Consider the following 14,627-nt stretch of genomic DNA (forward strand, 5'->3'; position numbering starts at 1 on the left):
AACATGGGCCCAGGAGACAGAAGACCTGGGTTCTAAACCTGGCTCTGCCACTTCTCTGCTGTGTGACTTTGGACAAGTCCCTTAACCTCTCTGTTAATCTTTGCTCATCTGTAAAATGAGGATTAAATCCTACTGACCCCATACTTAGATTGTGAGCCCCATGTAGAACAGGAACTACATCCACCCTGATTATTTTGTATCTATCCCAGTGCTTAGTACAGTGCTTGGCACATAGTAAGTGCTTAATACGAGTATAATAATAATAGGGCGAAGAAGAACGGCAAGAACAAGAAAGAAAACACCCCCTAACAAAGCACTAGCCTTTATTGGAGAACCAATCATTTTATTTAACACTAAAAATAACATGTGGATAAACCCAAGCTTTAGCACTGTTTCACTTGTTTGCTCCAACTAGGAAGTACAAAACACCCACAAGGAGAAGGTCAAGTCCCCACAAGTCAAGTCTTTTTGGGGCACTTAGCGGATGCTATATTAATGAGCGCTCACCAAACTAAGTACCTGCTGAGAACGAAGCCCTCAACAACTCATGGGTGGAACAGACTACAGTAAGAGATGTCATTTAGATGTAATCCCGCTATACCATAAACTCATTGTGGACAGAGACAGTCAATGATTAATAAATTCAAACTGATTGATATAATCCCTGCCCTCAATCTTCTCTCTAAGCAGCCTCCACCTCCTGTGCAAATAATGGTTACTGACAGTAGAAATGTGCTATATCAAGAACTGATAAGGTCGTGTTTATGCCAGTGAACTATAGTATGAATGTTAAACAATTTTTACAATACCCCAGAACATTTCCTAATGTACAGGACTTGCATGGTGACTTCATGATTCAATAATACCTGCACACAGAAACAACTTCAAACGGGCACACAGATGCTGAACTATAGTATGAATGTTAAACAATTTTTACAGTACCCCAGAACATTTCCTAATGTATAGGACTTGTATGGTGACTTCATGATTCAATAATACCTGCACACAGAAACAACTTCAAACGGGCACACAGATGCTACTGAAGACATGCAGCGAGGGAACTGCCATCCCCGGATGCTTTAGCCAGATAATCTCGGGGACAGGTCCAAAAGTATTGGGCTTTTGTGATACGGCATGATCTTACCTCTTTTTCATACGTTCGAAAGGAAAACTGGTCATCATGGAAACCGATGCTTTTCCGCAGGCCCAGTCTCGGAGTCATCTATTAAATGAGCAGGATTCAATGTTTTAAGGTTTTCAATAATAATAATGGTACTTGGTGAGCACTAGGTGCCAAGGACCGTTCTAGGCACTGGGGTAGACACAAGTTAATCAGGTTGGACACAGTCCCTGTCCCATCTGGGGCTCACACACTTAATCCCCATATTAAAGATGAAGCAAATGAGGCACAGAGAAATGAAATGACTTGCCTAAGGTCACAAAGCAGACAAGTGGCAGAGCCGGGTTTAGAACCCAGGTTCTTCTGTCTCCCAGGCCTGTGCTCTATCTACAGACTCCGTTCGCTGGAGTCCCTTATTTCCCCCATTTGGCTAAACTCAGGTTTTAACCGCTCTGTCTACAAATACCCAAAAACACTAGTAAGAAGAGGAAGGGATTTTATTCCATTTTCAAGTGCTATCACCACTGGTATTTCCATACAACGCAACTGGCACTAATGAAATCCTTGCAGGACGAAGATGAAAACGCAAATTAAGGAAGGTCCCTGCCACCAAAGAAAAATCAAAGACATTCAACACTTACCAGTGATATCGGGATGGGCTTTTCTCGCAAATACCGTGGATTTTCTAGCTGAAAGAAAAACCGTAAAATTAGAGCACTGACCATTTTGAAGGTTATCTTGATTTCTAAAATGCAAAATGAAAACCCCATGTTGACATATCACTTCCGCCTGCCCTTCCCCCCTTGAAATGGCATCTGCCCTTCACTGAATTTGTAAATAATTTCCCAGGGAGTAAGAGAATTGAAGTAAATCAAGTCTAGGGCAAGAACTTCCAACCAGTTTGCCCCACCAGTATGCCTGACAAGCCTTTGTAATCTTGATACCTATCCATTTGGATTATCCGGCATATTCATGAACTGTGGTGGTTGGGTGTGTTATCTTAGGTGCATCAAGTCTGCACTTGGAAGTATGATATTTATTGAATGCTTACTATGTTCAGAGCACTGAACTATGCGCTTGGGAGAGTACTAGTGAGTTAGCCCCGGATCTGTACCCTTTGGGCATTTGGCATTCACATCACCCTCAGGCCCACAGTACTTGCATATAAATCTGTAAATTTTTTTTTACTTACATTAATGTCATCTCCACCTCTAGACTGTAAACTCATTGTGGGCAGGGAACTTGTCTAGCAACTGTGTTGCAGGGTACTTTCCCTAGGGCTTAGTACAGTGCAGTGCACACAGTAAGCACTCAATAAATACTACTGACCGATTGAGAACTTTAAGATCTACAGGGGCACAGCACTTCGAACAGTGCTTTGCACATAGTAAGTGGTTAACAAATACCATTATTATTATTATTCCTGCTGATATTGCTATGTCTTTTGAAAGGTTTCTGGTCCCGCATGCCTTTCCCCCATCCTGTTTCTATATCTACTCTATTCCATACCCTTTCCAATCTATTACACTCTCCCCCTCCCCAACTTCAAACCTCTCCCAGAGGCCTTCCTACTAAGCCCATATCCTCCCGGAGGTATTTCTCAACTTATCAGCATTGCTCCCTTCCAACACCATTCCAAAAACTACCTATTAGTCTTGAAGCATGTAACCATCCTTCCCCCTTCTCAGGACCGCATCTGGAGAGTTTCCAGTACTCTAACAGTCTCAGCTACAGGAGGAAGAGTCAAGCAGAGGCGTATCCACTCCATTCCTAGCTTGGGCAGTGGTTAGCGAGTGGAAGGCAATCGACTACAAGTCAAAACTCACTTACGCTGGGCGGCAGCAGCATGGGAGAGAGCCCAGAGCGGAGACTCAAGTTTACTGCCTGAGAGGACGTAATGGTAAACCACTTCCATATTTTTATGGAGAAAACTCAATGGATACACTACCGGAACAACTGCAAATGGAGGTGGGACATTCCGGTAGAGATGTGTCCTTGGAATCTCTATGAGTCGGAGACGACTCGACGGCATAAGATGAGACAATCCGTCATTCATTTAATGACTTATTTTTCTTGCTCTTACCAGTTGTAACTATCATCTTCCCCTTGCTCCCAATGCATTTTTATACTTGATGTCTGCCTGTCTCCTCGATTAGAGCACGAGCTCCTCAGGGGCAGAGATAATGGCTTGTCCTTTTTGTTGTACTCTCCCAAGAGCCTAGTTCAAAGCTCCACACTTGGTAGACACCCCAAATGGATGGATTCTAATTTAATGGATGGATCTCGGTCCCAACGAGAACCTGCAAGAGTAGGCAGTAGTATTTAATGAGTGCCCATTTGGTGCAGAGCACTGCACTAGATGAAACTGATATTCTTGATTACAGTATCACTGGTTTGCACAGTGGGACTTGCGTTCTTATTCTCTTTTGAAATCTGGTGAAGGAGGGCTTTTTTCCTTTTCAGTAGGTTCTCAAAGAGAAATATATCAGTTACACAGAATTTCAGCTATATTTAGCTAGAAAACTAATACAATTGCATATTAAATTGCAATGGAAATTTACAAATAACTTCGCAGAGTCAACATTTTTAAAGGCATAAAGTATTCACTTATTAAAATAGGAATGAACATTTTCCTTTGGGATTCATTCACCGTAAAACAGAACAAAACTTCAAAATTAAAAACTGGTTCGGGAACGGATTGCTATTAACTATTCCACGATAGTGAATCAGTCTTGAATTGAGTCCCAATACTGAAGAAAGCCATCTGTAACTGAGTTAACTGTTTTGCCTCAAGTTTTCCCTGTGCAGTTCTACATCTATAAGCACACTAGATGGTGTTCATTTCACTAATTTTAATCAGCTTGATTCAACAGAGTATCTGTGCCTCAGCAAAGCATGGAATAATTGCCATTCTGTGTACTCCACCCATCGTAGGAAAAGAGACTAAAAAGATAATAGGATCTTTAGGATATTACTTAAGAATTTGTTTCTCTCCAATTGCCAAAAACAAACTACCCAAATGATCCCAGACCATTGTAGATAATAGCTTTGAGCACAGTATATGCCAAATACTAAGGAAAGATATGTAATGTTTATCCATTTACAGTACTATTTTGGAATTACTTTGAACATGAATTCTATAAATACAGTGCATCTATTTAAAAGTGGAAAATAGTGTGTTCTAATTTTTTAAGGCTAAGTAATGTATTTTCTGATTTCTAACAGCAGCCAGATGTGCTTTGAAGCTAAATGTTCCCACTTAGTAAGCCACAAGTAACATCTATTTTAACCGATCTGTAAACATTTAATGTCTTAACATTCACGTCTTTCATGCTTGTCTTCAGCAAAACTTCTTGTTCTCTTAATAATACCACAAGAAAGAAGAAATACCACAATAAAGAGTGTCCAAAAACGAAGAGGGGGAAAAAAGGGTTTGTGTGAGAAACATGCAAATCTAACAATATTAAATGCAAGGAAAGGCCCAAACTAATCAAGATACATACGTACAAAGCTGTTAAAATGCCAACACCATGAGCCAATCACATGACAAAGGTTAGGGGGAAGGAAGTAAAAATCACACTAATAAAATACATCTTTATTTGAACTACAGTTGAACTCCTATATGGGCTCTTCCCTTAATAAAAACTGACCCTCTCCATTTGTTGCATTTGAAAACTTTGGGGGTCCCCCCCATCCCCTTCCCCAACTAGCTGTGAATCAGTCAAACTTGGACTTAAGCAGTAGAGCCATGTTTCATCTGTGAGGGTTTCTGGTGACCTAGGGCGATTTTTCCGGCGTGAGTCAGGGCTGTGTGGGAGTAGAGAGTTAAGAATGGTCTCCTTCAAAACACTTAATTAAATTATCACTTAAAACTCAAGGAAAAAATGTTGGGAGGTGCCTCTTATAAAAATTTAGCCAAGCAGTTAGGAAATCGGCCCTCTGGCAAAATCAGGTGATAGCAAAGAAGCTGATGTCGGTTGGTCAGTTGCATCCCATCCAGTTCTAGGTATCGATTTCTCAATTTCTCATTAGCCAGGCCTTTAAGAGGAGGAAAAAAATGGAAGAGGAGCATACTTGCTTCTAATACTCCATGCCTTCCTGGCTGTCAGTATACTAGGCTCTTAATTTAAGTAAGGAATGCTGTTCAAGGGCAAGATGGTCCATTTCTATACTGAAAAAGAGAAACATTCTCTTCCAGTGTTATAGGAAATGATGGTTTTTTGAAGCGTGCAGTGAATATTGTGCAAAAAAAGCTGACGTAGTCTCTAGAGGTTTGGCAAGGCAGATAGATGCCTCCCTTCGCTGATGCACTGACATGTCGAATGATTTGAGCTACGTATTGGCCCAATGGTATCTTTTCTCAGGGAGTGATACTTAGCTACATGTTGCAACTATGTGTAAAAGCTTCAACATATTTAAATTTTATGATTTGGTAAAAATATAAAACACCCCCTCGGGTCTTTTTAAATTAATAATGGGAAACAGAATTGAGTCAACAGTTGTAAAGTCTGTGAAAGCTGAGAGATCAGGAATCTAAAATGTATTTACACTGCTCAAAGTCCAATCAGTCGATCACGTTTATTATGTGCTTACTGTTGGCAGGGCAATCAATCAATCGTATTTATTGAGCGCTTACTGTGTGCAGAGCACTGTACTAAGCGCTTGGGAAGTACAAGTTGGCAACATATAGAGACAGTCCCTACCCAACAGTGGGGCACAGTATTAAGTGCTCGGGAGAGCACAACACTACAATATAACAGACATTCCCTGCCCACAACAAGCTTATAGTCTAGAGGACGAGTTTACAGCACAGAGGATGAACTTAGTCTAGACTTCTGGATTCAAACGATACTTGTTTACACAAAACTATTGGGATAGAAAATTTTCCAATTTCCTGTAAGCATGTTGTGGACAGGGAATGTGTCTGTTGTATTGCACTCGCCCAAGCGCTTAGTACAGCACTCTGCACACGGTAAGCTCTCAATAAATTTGAATGATTGACATTAAGCCTGTAATACATATAATTACATCCCATGAGAGTAAAAGTTTCATCCATTGTTATGTTTACTGGGTTTTACATTAACAACCAAAAACGAAGACTTGTGTACTCTGGTCTTTCTTTTCTTTTTTGGAATACCACTATTTTCTGGACTGTGGGATTGGAATTATTAACAAATGTTACATCATTGTGAACTATACCCACTTTAACAACTACTGGAAGTATTCAAATACGGACTGTCAATTTTATTTTGAAAATTTAAAGAACATCTTGTTTGTGTTAGAAAAACATTATTTGAACTGGTTGGGAATTTCTGCATATGACTTTGTAAAATCCTTCAAAGAAAAGTCATGTTTGTTTTGAAATCAAGGATTAAAAAGAAAATGACTAAGTGCAGACCACTGATGACTTGGAAAGGGTAAACAATCAAAATGAACCCTGCCCTAAGCGCTTAGTCAATTTAACAGATTTATTCAAGCCACTTCTTCACTAGAGAAGGGAGAGTGCTGTGAATTCCCCCCTCCCACCCTCTCCAAAAAATGAAGGGAAATAGTCTTATCAAGCAGCACAATTATTTTGAAAGCCCAGTTTAACAAGGACATTATGGTCAATTACAGTTTATCACTGACATCTCAGTACACTTAAGTTGTTCTGTAAACATCAGAAATCGGATGTTCTAAGACAAAACTGAAAATTACACTGCCATCCAGCACCACTGAGGTATGCTTTTACACCACAAGAGATGAAGGTGAGTTAAATTGGAATGAGAAGAGCAGAGTACACAGTCATTGTTACTTGGCATTTATCCAGCATCGTACATTTGATTTGGTTTCATTAATTAGTTCCTAGAAGCCCCTCTCCATGTGAAGCCATCAAGGACACAAGAGACTTTTAAAAGTTTTAAAACCATTTATGTTTCATTCTGAGTTAATAATTGGCAAAACATAGAATGGCTTCGTAATAATAAGAATGATGGTATTTGTTAATCAATCAATCGTATTTATTGAGCGCTGTGTGCAGAGCACTGTACTAAGCGCTTGGGAAGTACAAGTTGGCAACATATAGAGACGGTCCCTACCCAACAGTGGGCTCACAGTCTAGAAGGGGGAGACACAGAACAAAACAAAACATATTAACAAAATAAAATAAATAGAATAGGTATGTACAAGTAAGATAAATAAATAAATAGAGTAATAAATACGTACAAACATATATACAAGTGCTTACTATGCCCAAATCACTGTTCTAAGTGCTGGGGGGATACAAGGTGTAGACCATGATGCTCTTCTATCAAGTGGAGTAAACTACGTAACAAACTATGTAACAAACAATGTACTGTTTGTTACAACAATATACCTTTCAGAAGGTATAGTGGAATGAGACAGAAAGAAGAGAATCCTTCTAATTTCTGGGAAATTGGTGAAGAAGCTTACCCTACAGCAAGATTTTTTTTTTTTTATGGCATTTGTAAAGCACTTACTGTGGGCCAGGCACTGTAATCACATTGGACAGTCCACGTCCCATATGGGGCTCACAGCCTTAATCCCCATTTATAGATGAGATAACTGAGGCACAGAGAAGTTTAGTGACTTGCCCAAGATCACACAGCAAACAAGTAGCAGCGCTGGGATTAGAACCCAGGTCCTTCTAACTCCCAGGCCCATGCTCTATCCTCTAGGCCATGCTGCTTCTCGAAATTCACCAAGTCCTAGAAAAAATGGATGAATTTAATCAGGGTTACTCTCTGTCTTTGGGAAAGAGGAGACCTTTTTTCAATACCTTTCTGGTGTCTTGCCTTATAATTTGATTTTCTAAGTGTGTTATTTCTGGAAATGCCAATTCTAGCAAGAATCCATGACCCTGGTTGGGCCGCTGGAACACTCCAATATAAAAATATGACACCATAAAATTCAAGAGAAATAAATCTCAGATAAATCCCAGAGTAATGTATCAGTGAAGTTTATGCTCCTGGACACAATGCAGCTCTTACTATATTACCGTTAGGCTATTTAATCCTTAATCAATAATAATAATAATAATAATGGCATTTATTAAGCGCTTACTATGTGCAAAGCACTGTTCTAAGCGCTTGGGAGGTTACAAGGTGATCAGGTTGCCCCACAGGGGGCTCACAGTCTTAATCCCCATTTTACAGATGAGGGAACTGAGGCACAGAGAAGTCAAGTGACTTGCCCAAAGTCACACAGCTGATAATTGGAGGAGCCGGGATTTGGACCCATGACCTCTGACTCCAAAGCCCGGGCTCTTTTCCACTGAGCCACGCTGCTTCTCTAAATTGTGTTTATGAACAATCACTGTGTGCAGAGCACTGTACTAAGGGCTTAGGAGAGTAGAATATAACAGAGTTGGTAGACGCATTCCCTGACCACAACACGTTTATAGTGTAGAAGGGTAGACAGACAATATAAGCAAATAAAATATATAAGTGCTGTGGGAATGAGGGAGAGGTGAATAAAGGGTACAAATCCTAATGCAAATGGCTGTTGCTTATTCACAAGTACCATCAGCAACAGGAATTGGAAGCAGAATGGGGCTGGAATAACACTCCATAAAAGTACAAACACCAAGCTCAGGCAATTACACTGCAGATCTCGGCTTAATTCTGAATCTTTGAGCTCAAGACAATGAGCCCCATTATTATTATCGTATTTGTTAAGCACTAACGACGTGTCAAGCACTGTTCTAAGCACTGGGGTAGATACAAGTTCATCAGGTGGGACATAATCCCTGTCTGTCCCATATGGGGCTCACAGTCTAAGTAACATATGCCTATCAAAGGTTTTAAATATAAGGCCGCTTTGTATATAATAATTATGGCATTTATTCAGCACTTATTATGTGCCAAGCACTGTACTAAGCGCTGGGGTAAATATAAGATTAATCAGATCGGATCCAATCCTTGTCCCATGAGTGGAGAGAGAGGAAACAGGCATTTAATCCCCATTTTACAGATGAGGAAACTGAGGCACGGAGAAATGGAGTGACCTGCCCAAGGTCACACAGCAGGTAAGTGGTGCAACCGGGCTTAGAGCCCAGGCCCTCTGACTCCTGGGCCTGAGTTTTTTCCACCAGTTCAAGCGGCTTCCACATCTACATAATTGGTAAAAAAAAAAAAAATACATTCATTTAAGATGAATGGTGTTTATTCTATTTTAAAGATCCACTAACATTTTTAAGACTAAGGTAATGAATATCTTTCTATACAGGAATTCAGCAACATACAAAAAACTCCTCACATGTGAGCTCCATGTGGGACAGACACTATGTCCAACCTGATTATCTTGCATCTACCACAGTGCTTAGTACAGTGCCAGGCACATAGTGTTAAACAAGTACCATTAAGAAAATTAAAACAAACAACAACAACAAACCAACAAAAAATGAATAGTACAGTATGTCAACTTAAGCACCTACAAGAGAAGGGCAAGAAAAAGGGAATTATCCCTCTCTGGCCAAAGTTTCAGAAATAAGAGAATTGGGTTGAATAATTCAGAATTCTGTGCCTAGTGGTTTTCTATTACTGGTCACTGAAGGAGGACAGGGTTAAGCACACATGATATACTATAAACAACATCCTTCTATCATTGCTTTTCCTTGAGTAAAAACTAATAAATCATTACCTGGAAAAATGATCAAGTGGAATCCTTTTCCAAAAACCACATTAACCAAAAGTATCTTAATTTCTATTAACATAAAAAGAAGCCCACCCTTAATTTTTCTGCAAATGTCAGGTATGTTTGGTTTATCTAGTTAAAGACTGATCTACAGATCAACAATTGTGCCACATTTCTCACTAAGACTATTTTTTATTCTAGAAATATACATTATGCTCTGAGAGTGACAAGCCAACTAACTGAACAAAAGCTGTTCGACGGCAAATTGAAATCAAAATACGTTCTTGTAAGGATGACATTCCAATATCAGTACCCTAGTATCTGTATAACAACTGTTATACAACAATTTATTTTCAGAATGTCATGACCCATCTTTAAAGAACACTAGGTCAGAATTAGTCAGGAAATCTTAGGAAATACACTTAAGATTAGTAATGAACTGAATTAGTTGGGAAAACTTTGGTTAAGAAGAACAAACTCAGGGGCTCAGAAGCAGGATTCAGAAAGTTCCCAATTACTCAGGGCTTTCAGGATTCACCAACCATTTTGCTTCTCCATCACCCACTTTCGGGATATGTGGCTCCCACACCACTTCTCTCTCTGTTCCCTTTCCAGGGAGTCCTACATCAGGAAATCATTTTTTAAGTCTCTAGTAAATACCATTTTTTTCCATGAAAACCCTGTTTTTAGTCAAATTAGACTTCAAAACTACAGTTTTTTTAAAAAAGACTGAAATGATCCATTATATTAGGCCAAGGAACTAAGATTAAGACAGGGACCAAAATTTAATGTTAACCTTAAACTGCCTCCAGCTACTAAGATTAGGATTTCTTGTTCCAAAAATCCCATCAAATTATTGAAATAAGATTCAAATGCGAATGCTTTGAGGAACCAAGTATGAAACCCTTAAGTGCTTCTTTCTAAAGCACACTAGTTCTTTTCAAACAAACTAATTCAAGGTGAATGAGGATTTGGCTTTGGAAATATACTATATTTAGAAACAAAAATTGCTAGTTGTTCTGGAATCCTTCCAGCTTTCTCTCATTTCTCCTGAAATTACATTCACAAGCCAAAAATACACTTGCAGCTCTACTACCCAATGATTTCTTCCTTCCTCCCTGAAAAAGATGAAGAGAATATATTCTAGTGCGCGTTATCTTCTTCCTTACTGCTGACGCATGGCATAGTTTAACATTTTCTCTTTTAAATTCTATAATTGACTTCCAATTTCTCACACAAGGACAAAAAAAACCCATATGTCATCTCCAGGAAAAGTATTTTGAAATTAAAACTTTAGCATTGATGAGTCCTTTACTACACCTCTAACTAGAACAAAAAAAAATCACAAAATAAGGCAAGTTAGTTGAGTGGGAGGGAAAAATAGAACCCCTTATTTGGAAATGTCACCCGTAACATTACACTGTTGCCACATTTCTCACTAAGACTATTCTTTATTCTAGAAATATACTTTATGCTCTGAGAGCGACAAGCCAACTAACTGAACAAAAGCTGTTCGACGGCAAATTGAAATCAAAATACGTTCTTGTAAGAATGACATTCCAATATCAGTACCCTGGAATTCTCTTTCACAATGAATCCCAAATATGGCTTCTTTTGATTTCACCTAATTGAGCATGTAATGAGTAATGACGAAAACTTCATCAGGATTAAGGCCTGTATCTCGCTAATGAAGGGACATACAGATAGAATATATTTTTGCTCCAAGAAAACACAGCAGAGATATTTTATGGGAAAAAATTGCCTGCATTATTCAGTTTTCCATTTTTCTTTGTTATGATAATGCTGGAGCAGGTGATCTACAAACCCCTTTCATTCATTCAATCGTCTTTTTTAAGCACTTACTATGTGCAGAGCACTGTACTAACCACTTGGGAAGGAACAATACAACAAACAGTGACAATCCCTGCCCATGATGAGCTCATAGTCTGGGGATGGGAGGGGTGAGGGGCGGTGGGGAGACAGACATCAATACAAATTAATAAAATTACAGATCTAAATATGCCTGTATATATATACAGGCATATTTAGATCTGTAATTTTATACATATATATATATATAAAAGGGCTGTAGGGCTGGTATGGGCAGCAGGGGAGAGCAGAGGAAGCAAGTCAGGGTGATGCTGACGAGTGGGAGACGAGGGCTTAATCTGGGAAGGCCTCTTGGAGGAGATATGCCTTCAATAAGGCTTTGAAGGTGGGGGAGAATAATTGTCTGGCAGATTTGAGGAGAGAGGGTGTTCTAGACCAGAGGGAGGACGTGGGCCAGCGGTCGGTGGCGAGACCGTCGAGATGAAGGCACAGTGAGATGAAGGCACAGTGAGAAGGTTAGCACTAGAGAGCAAAGTGTGAAGGCTGGTTGTAGAAGGGGGCAAGGTGGTTGACTGCTTTAAAGCCAATGGTGAGGGGTTTTTGTTTGATATGGAGGTGGATAGGCAACCACTGGAGATTTTTGAGGAGGGTGGGGTGACGTGTCCTGAACACTGAATTTGGTTATACAAAGATCAGTTATCCACTGATTCCTAGACACATGCACACTGTGAGTTGCAAGCACCTTTGACTACGAGACACACACACACACCCCCCCCATATATGTGTGCATATAGGCCCAGAGGCACCTCTCTATAAATACACGTATATATAGAGAGGTGTCTACAGGATTCACAACAATTTTAACTCCAGGCAATAAAAGATGGACCAATTTGACCTTTAATGTTACCTTTGGCACTGAAGGATGCCTTCAGTGGTGCCTGGCAAATCATTCCATTTTTCTGCTTCAGTCCATCAGTCAGTCAATTGAATTTATTGAGCTCTCACTGTGTGTAAACCACTGTACTACTACTACTAGTAGTAGTATTAATAGTAGTAGTAGTAATAGTAGTAGTAGTATTATCATTAATAATCAAGCACTTAGCATTAATTAGTATTAATTAATTAGCAAAGTATTAATAATAGTAGAATAGTAGTAGTAGTAGTATTATCACTAGTAATCAAGCGCTTAGTACAGTGCTCTGCACACAGTAAGCACTCAATAAATACGATTGATGAATAATAATGATGGCATTTATTAAGCACTTACTATGTGCAAAGCACTGTTCTAAGTGCTGGGGAGGTTACAAGGTGATCAAATTGTCCCACGGGGCCTCACAGTCTTAATCCCCATTTTACAGATGAGGTCACTGAGGCCCAGAGAAGTTAAGTGACTTGTCCAAAGTCACCCAGCTGACAAGTGGAGGTGCCGGGATTTGAACCCATGACCTCTGACTCCAAATCCCGGGGTCTTTTCCACTGAGCCACGCTGCTTCTCTAAGCACTTGGAAGAAAACAACAATAAACAGACGCATTCCCTGACCACAGGTCATAGGTTTCTTAATGGGAGTTCTTACATGGGATTTAAAACTTGCTTGTTTGATAAAAGTTTTGTGAGGATTAAAGATTATTTATGAAGTTATCTGTAGCCAAAGGAACTTTTGGTGTCTACCCCACTACTCTCACAATAAAGAAGATGATAAAACTGTTTCCCCTCATTTTGGTTGTTAAGCTGAGACAGTGACTAAGGTTATATTTTACTCCTGTCTTGAAAGCTAAGGAGAGGGGAAAGACACATGAAGCCATATTTAATCCCCAGTTAACATCAAAGAGCAATGATGCCTCCTGTAAAATATCCTAAGGCAAAAGCAGACAAATCTGGGAGCCTCAAAAGCAGATGCCCCTAATATTCCCCACACACATCCTAGAAAGTAGAACATCAACAGTGGCTGGAAAAAAAAAACAACCATGAAACTTCCGAAGAATTCAATACAATCCAGGTGGACGAGGAAAGGTCTCCGGAAAAATTAAGATGAAGAACTTTTTCCACTTACTTCTGATATACCCTACAAAGACAGAATTTCATCCAGGAGAGATTCTCCCTTCATCCCACCAATTTCTGATTTTGGAGATAAATAGGCCCATCAGAAAAGGCACAGTCATCTTCTGGGAGCAAGACAACTAAGTTAGGAAATGTCTTTTCTAAACTCCAGCAGAGCACAGGCGCAGAGGAGAACGAGAACAAGGTGACAAAAACAAAACAAAACATGCATTTCTTCTACTTTCACTTAGACTGGAGAGTGAATGGAAACCTGTGAGTCTCCCCAAAGTGCTACTAGTTGAGGGAAGTACTCTGCCTTAACAGGAGAGGTGAGGTGCCGGAGGACTCTTGCCATTAGGACTAATGTTCTGCTGCTTTGCTGTTGTTGAATTGTTAGTTCAGCTGTAAATGTCCCATCATTTCTTGCCCTGCATATCTGTTCTCAGTTGTGTTTCATTTTTATGGCATTTGTTAAGTGCTTATTAGGTGCCAGGAACTGTACTAAGGTCACTGGGGAAGCTACAAGCTAACCAGGCTGGACAAAGTCCAGGTACCATATGGAGATCACAGTACTGATCCCAATTTTACAGTTGAGGTACTTGAGGAACACAGAAGTTAAGCGACTTGCTGTCTCTATATGTTGCCAACTTGTACTTCCCAAGCGCTTAGTACAGTGCTCTGCACACAGTAAGCGCTCAATAAATACGATTGATGATGATGATGATGATGACTTGCCCAAGGTCACCCAGCAGACAAGAGGCAGAGCCAGGATTAGAATCCAGGTCCTTCCAGATTCCCACCCCCCTGCAGAGTATGAGCACCTTATGAGTTAGAATGTCCTGGCATTTTTCTCCAGCATTGTATTTGCATAAAGAAAGCACTTGACAGATGTCAAATGAAAATACTAAAATATTATTGGAAAAACCAATTTCCACCTGTAGAGTTATTTCCTCTAGACTGTAAGATTTTTGCGGGCAGGGAATGTGTCTATTTTGTTATATTGTA

At 39.8% G+C, this 14,627-nt stretch overlaps 1 protein-coding gene across 11 annotated transcripts in view; it reads right to left on the reverse strand.

The window, feature by feature from the left end:
• The window catches only part of CEP112 (centrosomal protein 112), a 348,495-nt gene that overhangs the window by 283,856 nt on the left and 50,012 nt on the right, over positions 1-14,627 (reverse strand). For all 11 annotated transcript variants that reach the window (XR_005454199.1, XM_038757370.1, XM_038757364.1 and 8 more), the window contains 2 exons: positions 1,762-1,809; positions 1,145-1,222 (listed from right to left, as the gene is read on the reverse strand). Coding sequence is in view for 10 of the 11 variants with exons in the window: in XM_038757370.1 (XP_038613298.1) it covers positions 1,145-1,222; positions 1,762-1,809 (126 nt within the window). In the remaining variant the exon portion in view is untranslated. The remainder of the gene's footprint in view (positions 1-1,144; positions 1,223-1,761; positions 1,810-14,627) is intronic.

This window comes from Tachyglossus aculeatus, chromosome 15 (assembly GCF_015852505.1).
Source record: "Tachyglossus aculeatus isolate mTacAcu1 chromosome 15, mTacAcu1.pri, whole genome shotgun sequence".
NCBI lineage: Eukaryota > Metazoa > Chordata > Mammalia > Monotremata > Tachyglossidae > Tachyglossus > Tachyglossus aculeatus.